The 21,070-nt window shown below is 49.4% G+C and overlaps 1 protein-coding gene across 6 annotated transcripts in view; it reads left to right on the top strand.

The window, feature by feature from the left end:
- The first annotated feature begins 273 nt into the window (after window positions 1–273).
- The window catches only part of DDR1 (discoidin domain receptor tyrosine kinase 1), a 47,570-nt gene continuing 26,773 nt past the window's right edge, over window positions 274–21,070 (top strand). For 3 of the 6 annotated variants that reach the window (XR_009455730.1, XM_059715139.1, XM_059715140.1), the window contains exons 1-6: window positions 685–965; window positions 12,001–12,136; window positions 14,754–14,856; window positions 17,124–17,352; window positions 17,934–18,081; window positions 18,306–18,408. Coding sequence is in view for 5 of the 6 variants with exons in the window: in XM_059715139.1 (XP_059571122.1) it covers window positions 12,061–12,136; window positions 14,754–14,856; window positions 17,124–17,352; window positions 17,934–18,081; window positions 18,306–18,408 (659 nt within the window). In the remaining variant the exon portion in view is untranslated. Of the gene's footprint in view, window positions 348–683; window positions 966–1,377; window positions 1,570–12,000; window positions 12,137–14,753; window positions 14,857–17,123; window positions 17,353–17,933; window positions 18,082–18,305; window positions 18,409–21,070 lie in introns of those variants that run through there. The other 3 variants (XM_059715141.1, XM_059715143.1, XM_059715142.1) reach the window with 3 other exon arrangements.

Below are 21,070 nucleotides of genomic sequence, written 5' to 3'. Positions count from 1 at the left end.
CCCCTTAGCACCAAAGTTGGGGGGATTTGAAACTTATTTTATCCTAGTAGGAGTCTTCCTTCCCCCTGCCCCTTCCCAGCAAAGGGGAATTGAAATACACGGTCCCTTTGGTACCAAGGTGAGGTTTAAACCTCATTTTATCCTAGCACGAGTCTGGGTGTGTGTGCGTGCAGGGGGCGGGGGTTACAACTCACTTTTTTTCCCCCTCCCAGCTGGACAAAGACACGTGTGTAAGGGGACTTAAAACTCACTTTTTACCCTAGCCCGGGAGAGGAAGACGGGTGGATTTCTTGTCCTTGGCAGAGACTGGGAACCCCTTAATACTTTTCCACCCCGAGTGAGAGCAGGTGAGAAGGGACAGGCCTCTTCTTGCAGGTCTTGAGCTAGAAACAGGGAAGTGGGGAATTTTTAAGCTGTGATTTCTGAGGCAACCCTCCCGCCCCCATCTCCCCCTTCTGTCTTCCTTTTCTCTGTGCCTGATGGCAGCCCAGCCAGGCACAATGAGGCTGAGAGGCCCCTCTTGGGAAAAACTCTGGCGAACAGCTGAGAAGAGGAGGAGGCGGCAAGGGGGAGGGAGGTCTGGGCTCTTTGCCTACACTTCGCCAGCGAATCCCAGCTCCCGGAGAAACAAGTTTATGCAAATCCTGGGGCTGGTGGAGGATGAGATCAGGGGAAAGCAGAAGCCTTCGGAACTGGACTCTTTTGCAGGGACACGCCAAAAAAAAAAAACAAAAAACTGCTGGTTTCTTTCTCTCTCTCTCTTATTGTGCAGAACTCCTTGGATTTGGAGGGCTGGGCTTTGTGGGTGCCAGTCCTCGAAGACTCGCTGCTGGGAAGACCTCGCTCCCCAGCTCCGAAACTGGATTTACCAAGTGGCTTCAAACCTGGGCTCCTGTCTCGGGGACTTTTCTCTTTCTCCCGTGGATTATATTTCCCTGTAAGACAAGCAAGGAGGGTCAGAGAAGGTAATTCGCTTGGGATGCATTTTCCATGGGGCGGGAGAGGGGAAGGGGAGGCGGTGGAGGGGAAAGAAAAGGGGATCTCCCATCTCCGATTTTCTCGGCTCTTAACTTGGTGGCTGTCAATGGCATGAGGCCCATTCTCTCCATGACCTTGGTTGAAATCCAGAGCGACCCCCAGGGACACAGGCTGGATTCTGAAGTCGGTGACCTCTGAGTAAACCCAGAGTGATCCCTGGGGTGCTCCCCGGCTTCTTGATCTCAGCGAGGCCAGCGTAGGCCTGAGATTGGAATCCGACAGGGACTATTTCAGGTCTGGCTCCAGGCACCGAAGTTTGCAGCCGTCTCGGAAAGGTTCGGCAGGCGCCAGGTATAAGCTCTGACCTGAGCCATTTTTAACCCGCCCCATTCGGGGGCTGTCTCCAAATGGTTTCCTCCTCATCCCGCTTTCAAACCTTCACTCTCTCCGACCCCTCGCTCTCCCATGAGACCCTTCCCCTTCAGCCAGCTGCTCCACGAGTTTACACGGGTGAGACTCATCATCTATGCAGCCTGTGAACCATAATAACAGTGAATCGATCACTCCCGGCCATTGAAATCGCATTAGCAGGTAACGTGATTCGGCCTGGATGGACACGAAGAATTATAGCGGGTGATAATTAACCATGGGAAAGACCTCACAATGCCAAGGCCCCATGGCCATTAGCAAAAAGGAGAAACTAATACCCAGCAATGGACAATTCGACATTTAAACAATGGGGAATAGCAAGATCTACTGCTGTTGCTGTGAGAGGTAAAAATAAAAAAAAATAAAAATAACAGCTAGTCACTAGAGGGAGTAAAGCTAAGTAATTATATCTGCTCTGATGTTTGAGGTGATAAATGTGGTCATAAATAGCAGAGGCAGAGCAATTATGCAAATTAGTGTTAGCATTGCTGCTTTTTTTATTGTGGATTACAGTAAAGCAGATAACACAAGAATACCACTAATTATGAAGGCAATTTGGCAAAAGATTCATGTATTACCCACACAGTCAAACAATAAATATAATAGAATATATGACAAGTAATGAATATGATATGATATGATATGATGCAATGTATAATATAATATAGTACAGTATAATAAAATGTTTCCATAATAGTATTAGCATTCTTAGAATATATTCTTAATACACACACGCTGATGTAAGTATGTATTTAAGTTATATATTAATGATATGCACAGAGCTGTGATTAATTGTATATTTTAGATGGTCACAGTTACTCAAAATAACAGTAATAGTAATTAGTAGGTAACTCAGACCTTCTGAATAGAGCAGGATATAAATCAAAATAATAATCAGAATCATCATTATCCTTATTGAAACTATAAGAATTAAGGCAATTTTGCTAGAGATCATAGAATTACACACCAAACTTTGTGATTAAAAACAAACACGTTTCAATAATATTAACAGCATTGTTGTTATAAATCATAAATACACATATACACACATATCTCCAGATACACACATACATATATACACACATACATATAGACACATATGTATGTATCCATACATATATATACACATATTCATATAGAAACACACACATATAGACATATGTACATACACACTTACAAATATATATACACACCTGTACACATACACACATATATATACACATGCATACTAACACACATATACACACCCAGATACGTATAGACACACATTTGTACATATACAACATGCACACACACAAATACACACATATATATACATATACACACGCATATATATGTACACATATACATACACACACACATCTATGGCTCCATATTGTTAAACTATGCACATCTGGCTATATATGCAAGGATGCATTATTCGTATAAATCATATATGTGATTGGATGCATGATTATAGGTTATTAATCAAAATATATTTGATTATATATATGTTTTGATATGACACCTTATTTATTCACATACTCCACTAACCTTTCCCCCAGAAACTAGCAATTGAAAATTGAATTAGGAAACTGTAATGGTTTGGTTAAAAGGAAAAGAAATCCCTCTTTTTTTCCCCCTGCTTCATTTGTACTTCCCAAAACAAAGGTAGGTGTCTACTTCGGGGGGAGGGGGGGTGTTAGGTAGTTAAATACATTAATCACTGCATGCGTTGCAAGTTGTAGTAGTAGTAACGATGCTAATGCTAACAATGATGATAATAGGAGTGTGAATACGAATATATTGGGTAAACTAAACAACATATAAAAAGTAAGGCAGTCTTACTAAAACTAATGCAGTGACACCCAGGGCTATACAATAAAGACAGGGATCAATAGAAATAATGTTAGAAATAACATAGCATGCTATTAGTTATACAGAGGTATTAATTAAACTTGGGGCCCGGTGGCACCAGGCGCTGTACACATACACAGACAAAGAGGCAGTTTCTGCCCCAGCTGAGATTGGGATCGCTCTGTGTCGGGCACTGCCCACATAGCTCCTGCCCCAGTGGATTTTCAAACTAAAGAGACAAGACAAAGGCTTTGCAAGGAGAACTTTTCAAGCAAGGGACACTGACTTGTCCCCAGCCAGTCACAGAGCCAGGGATAGGACCCAGGTGTCCTGGTATCTAACCTATGCCCTGCCCACCAGTCTGCAGTGATATACCCCCATCATCATCATCATCATCACGGAGAAACATAACATAACATAACATAACATAACATAATAATATGAAACAAGTCAATTAATAACCCATCATATACTATAATAGAATATATTACAAGTAATAAATATGATACAATATGATACAATGTATAATATCATATAGTATAGTATAATAATACAAGTAATGAATACCATATGATAGATATAATATATAATGCAATTAAACCATAATAAAATAGAATATATTACCAGTAATACATATGATACAATACAAGGTGTAATGTACTATACTGTACTATAATATTATAAAATATAATACTACAGACAGTTTGATGGGTAATGCAATATAATATGATACAATTCAAATGATAAACTGTAATAAAATAGAATAGATTACAAGTAATAAATATGACATTATATGATACAGTATATAATAAAATACAGTATACTGGTAATGCAATACAATAGAATATTTCAAGTAATAAATATATGATATCATAGATAAATATCATATATGTTAGCTATGCGTAGTGCAATATAATATGACACAATTTAAATAATAAACCATAATAAAATGCAATGGACTAAATTACAAGTAATACATATGATATATTATGATACAATGTATATTGCATTACATTGCATCCAAATACATTACATTTCATTAGAATAGAATAGAATAGAATAGAATAGAATAGAATAGAACTACTGCTATAAGGACTCCCATCCTGACTTCATAAACTGCAGGGAAATTCCAAGTGAAACAAAATCAGACTCCCTTGACTCAAGCCAGGAGTTTTGATCCACATAACATGATTTCATGCAGACAAGGGACATATTTATGTGAACTGAAAGGCTAGGATATGCAGGGATTTGTAACCGACCTTTGCCCAGGCAGGAGGTGTGTGGGCGGGATTTGAAATTCACATTTTTAGCCAGCAAGAAGAAGAGAGAGGAGAACAAGAAACATCTACAGCAAAAAAAAAGAGTCACTAGAGCAGGGTCTGAAACTAATTTTCCCCAAGCAAAAAGGGGTGAAGGAGAGGGTTGGAAATGTACTTTTACCCCTTAAGATTGTGGCAGCAGAGGGAGGCTCCAAGCTCACTTTTCCAGGGAGTCCAAGGCCTAGATCAGTGCATACCACCTTTTCTGTCTTGCTGCCGGAAGTAGGACATGCAACAAAGGCTTGAAGTTGCAGCCAAGTCGGTTTAGATTGGATCTCAGGAAGAACTTGTTAGGGCAGGGAGGTAGTGGAATACATGACTGGGGAAGGTATGGACTTTCCATCACTGGAGGTGTTCAAGAAGATGTTGGACAGCCACTAGTTGGGAATGATGTAGGTGTAAGTGTGCTTATGTCTTACTATGGGTATTTCCCAGGCTTCTGGGCTCTGCTAGTTCCTCCCTGTCCCCCTTTCTGCTAGGTGTGTCAGAGTGTTTCTAACTGTTCCCCAGAGGCATTGGATGTTGGCTGCAGCCAAGGGTGGGGATTTTGATTAGGCCGTGCTAGAGCTCCTGTTGGGTAATAAAGCTGGAGGCTCCTGGCTGGAAGGTCTTGTCTCTCCATTCAGGGTTAGCCAGATGCCATATTTGAGATCAGGAAGGAATTTTACCCCGTGGTCAAATAGACTGTGGGGAAGTTTTGCCTTCCTCTGCACCAGGGAGCATGACCCCTACCTGGGATCTCTTGAGTCACAACCTTTTAAAGAAGGAAGACACTGACTGTTGTGGTTCCCCTGCTTTCCCTGTGGCAGGGTCAGGTGTGATGTCTTGTGTTGTGTTAGGGTTGATAGTGGTCTTACGAATAGTTTAGAAGATGGATTTATATAAGATGCTTTGGATAGGGGTGATCCTGCCTCAGGCAGGGGGTTGGGCTAGATGCGGTCCCCTCTAACCCAACTTCTCTAGGAGTCTGTGATTCTCAGCCAGGGTTCCTGGAGATCCTTCCAAGGGTGCCACAGGTTGCCAGGCAATGTTAGCATGGTTAGGTGTGCAAACAGGATTCACCAGACAAACCCAGAGATTTCAGAGAGGAACCCATAGTGTCAAAATCATTCTGACCTGTTGTGGCCTTTCTGAGCTCTTTGCACCAGAAGAATCTAGTATTTTCTGTAGCCAAAAATTAGTGAAAGCAAAGAGCTGGCATTTTATAAAAGTGCCTTGAGTCTTAAGTGCAGTGCCTTGAGTCTTAAAAGGCTGAGTACTGCTGGACTAGATGCTGTTTGGTTTCAACCGGGGTCAAGTGCTTCTGGAAGTCTCGTCCAGGCACCTAACTTTGCCATTGCAGTGTTGAAGTATCCATCAAAGTCCTCATTACTTCTAAACATGGTCATAGCAAATGCTATGGTTGGGTAATGCTGCTCTGAACGATTGTTCAGGGGCGGAGGAGTGTATGTGTTGCCTTGGGAGTGTCAGGGGCCTCTTGAGTACACACACGCACACAGAAACACACGTACAGACACACACACGCGTATACATATGCACTACTGTTGTTAACTCGTGTCATTAATCTCTCTGCCTCCAGCCATCAACCTAGCTATCCAACTATCTGTCCCTCTGTTCATCCCTTCACCCATCCATTTTCAGGTCTCTTTCTCCATCCATCCATCCTGGAAGACCGCACTTCCAGCAAGGCTCTTCCCCACCCTCCAGCCCTGTCAAGAGCTCTGGGGCATGGGGATGGTGGGAGTGGGGACTTTAAGACTGCTCGGGCTGAGGAAGGCTGAACCCCAGCCTCCCCATACCCTAGGTGAGGGCGGGGATGTGGGCAAAGGACACAGGCCCTCCCCCCCCAGGCCCTTCTTAACACCCCCACAAAACTGGGTTCCTTGAAGGAGGCACATTGGGATGGGGAGCCAGTCTCGCCACCCTGCCTTACCCTGGGGCCCACACAGGGCTCCAGGCATGCAGGAGGCAGGTCCCACTCCTCACAACAGGCTGCGGGGTGTGCTGGTTGTATTTTGAAGCATGGGGATCCTCCCCGCAAGCTCTCGGGGCCAGGTCTCCAGCGAGAGCCTGACCCTGAATCCAGCATCCATCCAGGAGGGCCTGGCTCCAGCACCACAAGGGCAGAACGGGGCTGGGCATGTAGGCTGCGGGCTGGGAAGGGACTGGGATGCCTTGAAGTGGGGAGTGGGGAGCTCCAAGTTCAAGGTTGGGTTTTTCTTCTCACTTAGTGGGGGGGGGGGGGGGGGGTGACACTGTCCCTGTTGTATGGAAATGTGTGTGGTTGTGTATGTATGGGGATGTGTGTGAGAGAAATGCTTCCCCAGTTGTCTGAAAACGTGTGTGTGTGTATGTGTGTGTGATTAGCAGGGAGACACTGCCCCATTTTATGGAAAGACAGGCAGTCTTCCCTCTGTGTGTGTGGGTGTGTGTGTCCGTCTGTCCATCCGTCCCTGGGGCTCAGTCTGTCCCAGCTCCTGGCGCTGAGTCAGAGCCAGGTGGTTGGATTTGGCTGAGGGTTAATGATATGCCAGGGGCTGGCGTTGGCTGGAGCTGGTCATGGACCATCGGGTTGTATGTGTGCGTTTGTGTGCGCGTATGTGTGTCTGTGTACAAGGCGGGTGTTTATATACAAGGGGGGAGTGTGTGCATATCTACAAGAGGGTGTGTGTATGCACAAGTGCATGTGTGTGTACAAGGGTGAGTGCACCTGTACAAAGGGATGTGTTTGTATACAAAGAATACATATATGTATATGCAATTGTGTGTGCACCATCATGTGCATATAAAGGTACATGTATATGTGTGTACAAGGGTATAGGTGTGTATGTACAAAGGGGTGTGTTTGTCTACAAAGGGTGTGTGTGTATACAAAGATATGCGTATGCAAGGGTGTGGGGACTCCATAGGTACAAACCTGTGTGTGTGTGTGTGTGTGTGTGTGCGCGCAATCATGTGTACAAGGCTTCATGTGTACATTCAAAGGAGCATATTTGTACACAAGGGTGTATGTATGTACAATTTTGTGTGTACAGTTGTCTGCCTACAAAGGCACATGTGTTTGTGAGTGTACAAAGAGGTGTGTTTATACACAAGGGTATGTATATATATGTATGTACAAAGATATGTGTATGCAGAGGTGTGGGTATTTGTGTGCATACAAGCCTGTATGTGTGTGTGTGTACAAGTGTGTTTGTGTACATATATTTATGTGTATACAACTGTGTGTGTACAAGTCTTCGTGTGCCTATATAAAGGACTGTGTTTGTACCCAAGGGGCTGTATGTGTCTATACAATTGTGTGTGTGTGTACAACTGTATGTCTACAAGGGGATATGTCTATGCACAAGGGGGGTGTGTGTGTTCATTTAAAGGGGCATGTGCATATACATGGGGGATCAAATATTTGTATCAAGTAGTGTGGGTGCGTACAAGCCTCTGTGTGTGTGTGTGTGTGTGTGTGTGTATGTGTATACAAGAATCTGCATGTGCATGTATGTGTGTGTGTATATAACTGTGTTTATGCAGGGGGGGTGTGCACCAAGCCACCCCCCACCCCCAGTTCCACCTCAGGCCATTGGGCTGGGTCTCCATAGAGCCCTGGGGGCAGCAAGGTGCTGAGCTAGGGGAGGGGGAGACACAGTTCATACATACATACACACACACACACACACACACACACATGCTCAAAGACATGCTTACATGCTCATGCACACACTCATGCTCACACACTCTCACTCAAACTTTCACTCAGACATACACTCCCTCACACACTCACTCACTCTCAAGCGCTGTCACTCATAGGCATGCACACACTCAGAAGCTCACATTCTCACACTCATGTGCACAATCTCACACATATACACTCTCATGCTCACACACACATGCACACTCACTTTCAGACCCTCTCACTCACATGTACACCTGTACACACCGCATGCACACACTCCAACACACAGGCATGCATACACATGCTTACACTTATACACACAGACTCTCTCAGACACTCTCGCTCACATGCACATTCTTACTGACAGGCACAATCACTCTCAGACACTCACTTGCACACATACACACACATGCACACACTTGGCTACACATGCATATGCATACCCGGCCCTGCGGGTGCCTCTCACTCCAGACCCACAGCTCAGCAGCTGTGCTGCCCCCACAGTGCCCTGCTGGTATTTGGCTCTGGGCGACCCAGAGGCCCCCGGGAGCTGGGAGAGAAGCAGCACATGGAGCAGAGCGCCCAGGCCTGGAATCCCAGCTATGAGCCGGGAATGTCAGACGGCCCTAGGCGGGTGCCAGCCCCATACCCCCCACCCTGCCTGCAGCCCCCTGTTCTGCTGGTGCCCCTCACTCCCAACCTGCTGCCCCATGTTTGCCCCCCAGAGTGAAGGAGGGTGGTGTGGCTGGCTCCCCAGCCCAATGTGCCTCCCTCAAGGAGCCCAGGTTTGTGGGAGTATTGAGAAGGGCCTGGAGGGGGTGGCGGTGTCCCTTGCCCACATCCCAGCACCTCAGTCCCAACTCACAGCCCCCTGCCCATCCCCCTGCCCCCAGACCCAAGCTGGCACCCCCTCCTCACCCCCAGCCTGTCAGCTGCTGTTTACCCGGCTGCCATAAAAGCAGCTGCCAGGAGGGACATTCCAGCCGTGCATTGTGGGGCCAGCTGGGCTGCGGGTGCCCACACCCCCCCACCACTGCATGGAGGGGGGCAGAGGGGGAGTCCAGCTGGGCCTGGCAGCACTGGGTAGCAGAGACTGCAGGATGGGAGTGAAGGGCGCTGCTGGGCTACAGGGAGGGTCATGCTGTTTGAGTGTGTGTGTGTGTAATGCTGGGTGTACATGCCACATGCATGCTGTATGTATGTCCCATGGTCTGCCCAAGTGTGGAGTGCGTGTCTGTCTCTGTGGTAAACGCAACATGTACATGCTTCACGTATGTGTATGTGTGGGTGTGTAAAGCAGTGAATCCACGTGGTGTGTGCATGTGTGTATGTGTACTGCAGCGTGTACCTGTGTGCGGTGTAGCACATGCATTCTGTGTGTGTATGCAATACAGTATACAGGCAGTCCTCGACTTACCACATTTCAAATTACATTTTGCGCTTACAACATTTATAAATTGACACCCTGGTTCAACTTTCTGATGTCAGTTTCGACTTTACCACGCTTGATCCGACGCGACACCAGCGAACAAGTTCACTGCATGGCCCACCTCCCTGCAGATCATCTGTCCAAACTTCCTTGGACACTTTCTGTAAGAAAGCAGACAAGACTCCAGAAAAACCTGCAGCCAAGACTCCTGAGAAGACGCCAGTCAAGAGCCCTTCAAAAAGTCCAGCAAAGTCACCTCAAAGAAGTCCTTCCAAATCAATTTGATTGCTATTTACAATACGAATACGTGAATGTAGCTATATTACTCATCTCTAATTGATTCAGTACAAAATCCTGGGTTATTTTTGGTGAAAATAGGGTATCATGCCTTGGTTCAAGAACCAGTCCCCCATTTATAACATTGTTTCCTGTGGGAAAATCGGTTTTGAGTTACAACGTTTTGACTTAAGATGCAATTTTAAGGAACCAATTGTGTCGTAAGTCCAAGGACTGCCTATATATATGTATGTAGCATCCACTATGTATGTATGTTAAATACAGTGTGCACATGCAGTGTGGTATGTGTGTGCATGTGCACATGTTAAATGCAGTGTATACATTTCGCTTGCCTGTGTGTATGTGTATATAGACAGCATGTGTGAGTGTAAGTCTGTGGGAGTCTGAGGCAGTATATCCATGCAGTTTGTGTGTAATGCAGTATGTGCATGTAGTCTGCATGGTGTATATATGTCCAGTACAGTGTACATATGCAGCATGCTGTGTGTATTAAATACCATGTGTACATGCTGCATGTGTGTGCATGTGTACACTTGTGTGTGGGTATATAAGGTTGTGTGTACCTGCTGCAGGTGTGTGTGTAATGCACATGTGCACCTGTGTGTAATGTGACACAATGTAATGCTGTGTGTACATGTAGCATGATGTATGTATGTTAAATACAGTATGCACATGTAGCGTGGGGTGTGTGCATAGCTGTGTATTAAATGCAGAGAGCACCTGCTCCGTGTTTGTGTTTGTGTGTGTGTGTGTGTGTGCGCGTGCAATGCATAGCATGTGTGTGTATGTGTATGTATCGTATAATGTGTACATGCAGTGCATGTGAATGTGCCTGTGGGGGATGTCAGGTGGTATATCCATGCAGTGTGCATGTGTAATGCATCATGTATGTGACTATGTACTGCAGCTTGTGTGTAATGTAACAGATCCATACAGTGTACGTGTGTGTGTGATGCAGTGTACACATGCAGCATATGCATATATGTGTTTGTGCATCTGTGAGTGCATAAAACTGAATCCATGCAGTCTGTGTGTTTGTATGTGTGTACATGCCTATCTACATGTATACATATGTTCATACATACACACAGAGTATGTGGGTACATAAGGGAATATACCCATGCATGGGGGGGGGGGTTGTTAGGCCAGTTGTACATTCAGCTCTGTGTGTAACGCAGTATGCCTGAACATGTGGGTGTAATGTAGCACATGCATGTAGTGTGTGTGTGTGTGTGTGTGTGGGTAAAGCTGCTTGTACACACAGTGTGTGTTGAGATGTGTGTACTGCAGAAGGCAAGCACATACTTGTGTAATGCAGTGCACACACGTTGCCTTCTGTATGCTGGATCTATGTTACATACAGTGTGCATGTGCAGTGTGGTATGTGTGTGTGCCAAAGGCAGCGTGCACAGGCTGTGTGTTTGTACAGGGAGCATGTGGGACCGTGGGCGTGTGTGTTTCGGGAATGTGGTCACCATGTGTCCCTTCCAGCTGTCCCCAGGGGGAAGCCGTGACAATGGCAGGAAGCTGTGATGCCTCAGCTGGGAATGCGGCTACTCACGTGTCCGGAATACCCAGCCTGGGGGAATGTCCCTGGCATGGGGAGGAGGCAGGATATCCCAGTCCTCGCCTTCCCCTGCCCTGCCCCAGAGCTGGTCGCATCCTTTCTAGGTGTCAGGCCATCCTACATGGCTCTTTTCTGCCAGCCACATCCCAGAGTTGGCTGCATTCATGTGCTTTGTGGGCCATGCAGCTGCTGGGCCACTCTACGCAGCTGTTTTCTGCCTTCCTCTCTCCAGAGCTGGCTGCATCTCAGTGCTAGGTAACCAAGGCAGTAGCTGGGCCTGTTCTATATGGTTCTTTTCTGCCTGCCACACCCCAGAACTGGCTGCATCTCCATACTACATGACCCATACAGATACTGGGTTGTTCTATATGGCTGTTTTCTGCCTGCCATACCCCATAGCTGGTCACACCTGGTACCGTGTAAGCTGTCTGTGCTCACTGCTCCACTCTTCACCTCCTCTCTCTTCTGTTTCTAGGCATGAAGACACCCTTGCTGGCCTAACCTGGCAGGAGGAGCCAGGACCCCTGGGGGCGTGATGGTCCCCATAATTCTTTGCTCCCTGCTCTTGGCATCTGTTGGAACTGCGGAGCTGGAGGGGCATTTCGACCTTGGTGAGCCTGGGTTACCTGCTTGGGAAGGTGGGAGAGATCCTTAGCTCAGCTCAGCTTGGCACCCCCCCACACACACACACGTGTGTGTGTGCACATGCGCACATTTACACACGCACCTCACAGACTCCCTTTCCCGAGCCTCAGCCACACAAATATGTGGGATGCACATGGCCTGGTGTGAGAGCCTGGGCTTGGTACCCACACAGGCTAAGATAGACATGATGCCCACTCTGCACATGCTAATGCATGCATGAGGACAGAAGAACATGCTTTGTACATACTAACACATACATGTGTGCACATAGGCCCCCTCAAGCATGCTAAGACAGACATAGTTCATACCTTGTATAGGTGAGCACAGGAGAATATGCTTTGTATGTGCACACATGCACACATACACACACAGGCCTCATCAAGCATGCTAAGACAGGGACTGTGCATGCCCCCTCACATGCTAGCATATGTAAGCATGTATGAGCATGCCTTGCACATGCACACACACTCATATCCACACAGGCCCAGTCTGCACATGCCAACACACATGTGAGCAAATGTGAACATGCGAGCACATGTAAACATGCGAGCACATGTACACACATTGTCAAGAAGGCTAAAACAGGCACAGTGCCCACTCCACACATACAGGTAAGCCAGGGGCAGGCAATTATTTTGGGTGGAGGGCCGCTTACTGAGTTTTGGCAAACCATTGAGGGCCGGATAGAATGGCTGCATCCAGCCCCTGGGCTGTTTTTTGCCCACCCCTGATGTAAGCACACATGAACATGCTTTACACAAGCCAACGTGCCCTGCCAAACACACTAAGACAGGCAGGATACAGGACCCAGTACATGCCACCACATGGGACTATAAGTGAACATGCTTTGCATGTGCTAGCATGCAACCAGATACACTTCATATACGTGTGTATATGCACACACACTTATACATGCATGGGCATCTGGGGGCCTGATCCCAGCCTGGCTGGAGAGTGTGGGGCTAGCGCCTCCTGGTGTCTGGACCCAAGATCACCCCTATACTGTCTGCAGCCTCACACCTACCAGGGGCCATAGGGGATGTATATGGGCTGGTGGGTGGTGGGAGAGGGTTTAGAGGAAGTACAGGGAAACAAGCGTAGTGTAGAGGACCAGAGGGGAGGTGGGAGATGGGGGATCTTTAGGGGGTTGGTGGGATTTGTATGGGATCTCTTGGGGTCAGGTGGGTTATAGGGGAATCTGTAGAGGATGGGTGGGATACATAAGGGGTAGGGGCCAGGTGAGATAAAGGGGAATCTGTAGGGGTGGATGAGATATATACAGGATCCATGAGGCTGGGGTAGGCTATAGAACTCGATAGGAAGTGGGAGGGCTAAATATGGGTTGTCTAGACACCATGTGGGCTCCAAGAGAGTACATATGGGGGGGATACATATGGGATCAATTAGGCCTAGGGGGCTATAGAGAGATCTATAAGGGGTGGATGTGATACATGTGGGATCAATGAGGCTGGGTGGGCTATAGGGGAATCTTCAGGAGATGGGTAAGATACATATTGGGATGTATAGGGGCCAAGTGGGACTATTGGGAAATCTGTAGTGGTGGGTGGAACACATAAGGGATCAGTGCAGCCCAGGTGGTCTGCAGGAGAATCTATAGAGGGTGCGTGGATGAGATACATACGGGATCCATAAGGCCCAGGTAGGCTATAGAACTCTGTAGGGAATAGATGGGGTGCATATGGGTTGTCTAGGGGCCATGTGGGTGCTAGGGGAATCTGTATGGAGCAGGTGGGATATATAAGGGATCAATGAGGCCCAGTGGGCTATAGGGGAATATATAGGGTGGGGGAGGGATACACGTGGGGTCTCCCCATATTTATTCCCTGTATACAGATACATATACAGAATGTCTCTGTATAGGGCTTAGAGGGGCTTGATACTTCAACAGGACCTTTCTGAGCTATAAGGAAATGTTGGGGGGAGGTCAGAAGAAGGTTAAGATGGACTATAGGAGAATCTGGGTGTGGGGCAGAGGAAACTATAGTAGATGTATGGTTCTATAGAGGCAGGATGGACTATAAGGGGATATGTAGGAGATGGATAAGATACCTAGGTCTCTAGAAGGGCTGTAGTAGAATGAACACAGGATGGGTAGAGTCTATAGGAGGATGAGGGATCCATATGGCAGTGCATAAGGGATGGATAAGATCTGTAGGAGCCGGCTGGGATCTATAGGGGCCTATCAAAGCTGGAAGAGCCATGTGGGATTGAATAATGGGTGGCTGGAGTCTGTAAGGGCTGGATAGGATCTATACAGCCTGAGTGGGCCATATGGAAGTGAATAAGAGATGGATAAGATCTATAGTGGCTGGGTAGAATCTACAAGAGCCAGGTGGGCTATGTAGGAGTGAGTAAATGTTGAATGAGGTCTCTAGGGACTAGGTGGGATTTGTGGGGAGCTATAGGGGCCAAGTAAACCATAGAGGATGCCAAGAGCCTGGTTGGGGTCTCTAGAGGCTGGGTGGGATCTGGGGGGTAGGGGGAGAATGCAAATAAGGGATGCCAAGGGGCTGCTCCTTATTCTCTCTCTCTCTCTCACTCTTCTCCCACCCCCTCCACCAGCCAAGTGCCGCTATGCGCTGGGTATGCAGGACCGCACGATCCCCGACAAGGACCTGTCAGCCTCCAGCTCCTGGTCAGACTCCACTGCCGCCAAGTACAGCCGGTGAGGTACCCCCCTCCTATCCCTGAAACCCATAGGTGGAGGGAGAAAATATTATTTGGGGGTGCTGTGTACAAACACACACACACACACACACACACACACACACACACACACAGCAGGTAAATCTGTGGAGGAGAAGGGGCAGGAAGGGGTGGGAGGGGGTGGGGATCAAGGCCCCCACAGTGAGGGAGGGGCAGGGGTCCCTACGGTGAGGGAGGGAGTGGGACAGGGGTAGAGGCTAGGGCGAATGGGGCCCTGAGGACAGGGTGGCTCACAGTGGTGATTTGTAGGGGGTGCATGTGGGTGCACGTGCACCCGCTGAGAGTTCTGGTGCACCCTTTGTCAGGCTGTACTCTCTATTTATTTGCCGGTGCCCCCCTGTGAGCACAGGCCAGGGAGCGGGGCCGCCAGCAAAAGCGGCTGCACCACTTCCAGAAGTGGCCACGGGACTTCCGGAAGTGGCGCAGCCACTTTTTTGTGAGATCAGCCACCGGGGGGACTGCCCCCTGGTCAGTGAGATCGGCCATGGAGGACACCCACCCCCAGGTCGCTGACTGGTGTCAGGGGGGGCACGTGTCCCCCCGACTCAAGAGGCACCAGTTGCCCATGGTGGCTCATCAGACGGTCAGAGCCCCAGTGGCTCCTCCAGGAGCATGGGGGGGCTCTCGCCACTGCTCACACCCCAGGGGAGGCATGGGGGCATGTGCCCCCCAGATTTGTGTTCAGGGCAGAGTTGGACTGCTGGTGCAGGCTGGGGCTCTGCACCCCACTGCCACTGCGTCCAGAGCTGCATGATGTACCTTGTTCCATGTACCTTCTGCCATCAGGCTGCACCACTTTCCATGCCTGCCCAGCAGTGGCAGTCACGTGGCATTGTGGGGCACCCAGGGCAGCGGCAGTGGGGTGCAAAGCCCCAGCCCTCAGCAGCAGCCCTTCTCCGTCCCACACACAAATCCGGGGGCACATGCCCCCGTGCCTCCCCTGGGGTGTGTGCAGTGGCAAGAGTTGCCCCCATCCGATGAGTTGCCCCCTCCTCAAGGCCCCATTTGCCCCAGTCCCTGACCCTGCCCCACTCCCTCCCTCACCATGGGAACTTCAATCTCCTCCCCGCTACACACACATCCAAGTCCCTTCCCCTTCACAGACTAAGACATGCCTGCCATGCTGGGCAGTGATTCACATACCAGGCTGCAATCCTGGCTGCCTGTCTGAGTCTGTGCGTGCTCCTTTCCCTCCCCGCCCCACCCCACTGCAGCCGCCCAGAGCCTGCGCCCGGGCTGCCCTGCGGGCCTACCCTCTGCTACCACTGTCCTGCATTTGTGAGGACTAAGCCCTGTTAGCCCCAGACTTCCATCGCTGAAACCCCCACCCCAGAGCACAGCTGGTGAGGGCCCCTCCCTCCCCCCCCTCCATCCCTTTGCCAGCCTCCTCAGAGCCCCAGAGTAGGCCAGGATGTGGCTATAAACAAGCCCAGTCCAGTTTTTATGGGAAACTGTACAATAACAGTGGGGTGGAGGCAAAATGCAGGGTTGGCCTGGACTTTAGGTAGAGAGCCTAGCATCACAAACCAGCCCCAGGGCTTATGGAGACCCAGCCATAAATGATGGTCTCACATGGGGCCTCATTTTTTACAGCAGACCCCAGCAAAGGCAGATCCAGGGGAGGTGCAATGTTACAGTTGCACCCACTTTGCTTCCTGCTCCACCTGAAGGTTACAACCAGTTGGTTTAGATATCACCCATTCTTTATACACTCCCATATGACCCACGCAGCCTGGATAGAAATGCCACTGCCCAACTCAGGCAGTTGGTAATAAAGTTTGAGTGGAGCAGGAATGAAAGGGGGTACAACTGCACCACTGGACTCCCACTGGATCCCCCCCTGTTTCTATTCCAGACCAGGGGGAAAAATCAGATTTCTTGCTTAAGACACACAACACCATTTGAGGTGACTTGATCTGAGGGGAGAAAGGATGTGTACACGAGAAAATATGGTAATAGCTTGGCCCTGGTTCTCATAAGAAACCCTGCCATAGCAAACTTGGTACTTATGGAGACCGTAACAAACGCCTTTGATCCTCCACTCACAGACTGGCCCTCTGGTTTCCCAAGGGACTTTGCTGCTATAGAATAGCCCTCTGATTTTAAAGGGGACCCTACAAAAACAAACCAGCCCTGGTTTTCCTGGGAAGCTCCATTGTAGTGCCCTGGGTAACTCTCTCACATGAGATATCTCCTCTCCTTCCTCTCTATCTCACATGTGCTCAGGCTGGATACAAGTGACGGGGATGGGGCCTGGTGCCCAGCGGGACCAGTCTACCCCAACGATGCTGAGTTCCTGGAAGTTGACCTCCGGCGCCTGCACTTCCTGACGTTAGTGGGCACCCAGGGCCGCCACGCCGGTGGGCACGGCAAGGAGTTTGCCCGGGCCTACCGCCTCCATTACAGTCGTGACCGGCGCCGTTGGCTGACCTGGCGTGACCGCTGGGGCAATGAGGTACCAGAGAGGTGGGGTCACTGTACGGGGCGGGGAGGGGCTGAGTGGGAGGGGCAGGGGAATGGGGGGGGCGGGTCATGGGAGCTGTGGAAGGGAAAGGAGGTTCCAATGGGACCAGTGACATAGCAGTTTCTGATGTCACTAGGCCATGAGATATCAAAGCCCCCTGCTGACATCATGATGGCCTTCAAGCCCCGTGAAATGTCATGGCTCCCTGTGATGTTGCAGCTGCTCCTGTGGACATCACAGCCTTTTGACATCATCATCCACCTACTTATGACATCACATCCCATGAGCATGCTGCCATCAGCACATGGGCTATGTGTCACTGGCTCTGTGAAGTTGCAGCAAGAGGGAAATTATGTCAGGACAGGCACTGATAATGTCTCAAGCAGGCAACAGTGATGTCAGCTCGGGTGGGCAAGGAGACATTGAGCGTCACATGATGTCAAGCTGTGATGTGATAGATCACAAGGCCATGATGTTATGAGAGTGAGGCAAATATCCTTTTGAGGGGTGGAGCCAGAATGGTGGGCAGGGCACTGCCCTGCAATGCAGTTAACCCCTCACTGCCTGTCCAGGTGATCTCTGGGAACGTTAACACAAATGAGGTGGTGCTGAAGGATCTTGGGCCACCCATCATTGCCCGCTACATCCGCTTCTATCCCCGTGCAGACCGTGTTATGAGCGTCTGCCTGCGTGTGGAACTGTATGGCTGCCTCTGGCGGGGTGAGTGTCCCCTCATACACCCATCCCCACCTGCTCTTTCCTGTGCATGGGGCTGTATATCCACTTTTGGTGGGGTGAGGAGCTAGAGTGAGGCATCCCCTTCCCCCCTGCTATGCCCCTCAGTCCCCAGCTGGTTCTGGGGTGCTCACTACCTCTCCTCCTCTCTGCCCTACTGCCTCCCATCCTGGGAACTCAGGGGCATTGTTCCCTGTCTCCCCCTGCAGACGGACTGCAGTCCTACACCGCCCCCATGGGACAAGTTATGCCTCTCCAGCCAGAGCCTGTTTACCTCAATGACTCCACCTACGATGGCCTCAGCATCAGCAAGTAAGTGAGTGCTGGCCCCCACTCCCTAGCTCCCACTCAGTGGCCCCATGCTGGCTCCCTTCCTCAACCCCCCATCCCACCCTCCTCTACCCGCTCTACAGTGCCCCATCTCACCACCCTGTTGGTGCCTACTTGACCCAATTAAAAGAAGCTCTGCTAGTGCCATGCTTCTTCACGCCTGCCCCCAACCGTCAGGTAGATGCAGCAATGAATGGATGGGAAAATGGATGGACAGAGTGTATGGATGGACAAACAGACCTGAAGATGAACACACAGATAAATGGAAGGGAGATCTGATGCAGGATGGATAAAGAGATAGCTGAAGGGATGGATGGATGGATGGATGGATGGATGGATGGATGTGAAGATCAGTGGACAGATGGCAGACGCTTCTTCTGCTCTATTATGCAGTAGTGAGGCCTTATCTGGAGTCCTGTGCCCAGTTTTGAGCTACACACTTCAAGGGAGTTCTGGAAAGATTGGAAAGAGTCCAGTGAATAGTGGCCAAAATGATTAGAGCCCTGGGGAATGTGACTTATGAGGAAAGGCTGAAAGAATTATGATTATTTAGTCTGGAGAAGAGAAGACTGAGGCGGGATTTTATAACAGACTTCGAAGACATGAAGGGCAATGACAGAGGATAGAAATGGGATTCTCTTTGTAGCTGTAGGGGACAGGACTAGAAGCTATGGCCTCAAGCTACAGCAGAAGATATAAGATGGAGACGAGGAGGAACTTTCTGACTAAGGGCAGTCATGCAATGGAAGAGGCTGCCAGGAGAGGTTGAGGAATCTACCTCTGTCAGTTTTCAAGAGCAGTTTGGATGGACACTGGGTGGGAATGGCTCACTCAGGGATGATCCTGCAGCGGGTTGGACTAGATGACCTCACAAGGTCCCGTCCAGCCCTACTTTTCTCTGATCCTATGAATGTATAGCACTGAAGGCACTGGCCGACATCATTGCAGAGCCACTGGCAGGAATATTCGAACGCTCGTGGTGCACGGGCCAAGTCCCGGAGGACTGGAAAAGGGCTAACGTGGTCCCCATTTTCAAGAAGGGGAGGAAGGAGAACCCGGGCAACTATAGGCCAGTCAGTCTCAACTCCATCCTTGGTAAAGTCTTTGAAAAAATTATCAAGGCTCACATTTGTGAGAGCCCGGCTGGGCAAATTATGCTGAGGGGAAACCAGCACGGGTTTGTGGCGGGCAGATCGTGCCTGACCAATCTAGTCTCCTTCTATGACCAGGTTACGAAATGCCTGGACACAGGAGGAGGGGTGGATGTCGTATACTTAGACTTCAGGAAGGCCTTCGATACGGTATCCCACCCCATACTGGTGAACAAGTTAAGAGGCTGTGACGTGGATGACTACACAGTCCGGTGGGTGGCAAATTGGCTAGAGGGTCGCACCCAAAGAGTCGTGGTGGATGGGTCGGTCTCGACCTGGAAGGGTGTGGGCAGTGGGGTCCCGCAGGGCTCGGTCCTTGGACCGATACTCTTTAATGTCTTCATCAGTGACTTGGACGAGGGAGTCAAATGTACTCTGTCCAAGTTTGCAGATGACACAAAGCTATGGGGAGAAGTGGACCCACCGGAGGGCAGGGAACAACTACAAGCAGACCTGGATAGGTTGGACAAGTGGGCAGAAAACAACAGGATGCAGTTCAACAAGGAGAAATGCAAAGTGCTGCACCTAGGAAGGAAAAATGTCCAGCACACCTACAGCCTAGGGAATGACCTGCTGGGTGGCACAGAGGTGGAAAGGGATCTTGGAGTCCTAGTGGACTCCAAGATGAACATGAGCCGGCAGTGTGACGAAGCCATCAGAAAAGCCAATGGCACTTTATCGTGCATCAGCAGATGCATGACGAATAGGTCCAGGGAGGTGATACTTCCCCTTTATCGGGCGCTGGTCAGACTGCAGTTGGAGTACTGCGTGCAATTCTGGGCGCCACACTTCAAGAAGGATGCGGAAAACCTGGAGAGGGTCCAGAGAAGGGCAACTCGTATGGTCAAGGGCCTGCAGACCAAGCCCTACGAGGAGAGACTAGAGAAACTGGACCTTTTCAGCCTCCGCAAGAGAAGGTTGAGAGGCGACCTTGTGGCTGCCTTTAAGTTCATCACAGGGGCACAGAAGGGAATTGGTGAGTATTTATTCACCAAGGCGTCCCCGGGGGTTACAAGAAACAATGGCCACAAGCTAGCAGAGAGCAGATTTAGACTGGACATTAGGAAGAACTTCTTCACAGTTCGAGTGGCCAAGGTCTGGAATGGGCTCCCAAGGGAGGTGGTGCTCTCCCCTTCCCTGGGGGTCTTCAAGAGGAGGTTAGATGAGTATCTAGCTGGGGTCATCTAGACCCAGCACTCTTTCCTGCTTATGCAGGGGGTTGGACTCGATGACCTATTGAGGTCCCTTCCGACCCTAACATCTATGAATCTATAGTTCCATGTGACCAGGGGTGGACAGATGAGTGGAGAAGGAAATCTTTTGATAAAAGGATGAACAGCTTCATAGATGGACCTTAAGATCTGAGTAAAAGGATACAAAGGGATGCATGCAAAGATGAACTGATAGATGAATGAACAGTCAGATTTGAAGAGGAATAGGTGGAGGGATGAATGGATGGATGGGCAGACCTATGGCTAGATGCATGAATAGGA

Source organism: Alligator mississippiensis, chromosome 11 (assembly GCF_030867095.1).
Source record: "Alligator mississippiensis isolate rAllMis1 chromosome 11, rAllMis1, whole genome shotgun sequence".
NCBI classification, from domain to species: Eukaryota; Metazoa; Chordata; order Crocodylia; family Alligatoridae; genus Alligator; species Alligator mississippiensis.
This window is presented reverse-complemented; position numbering and strand designations above follow the sequence as displayed.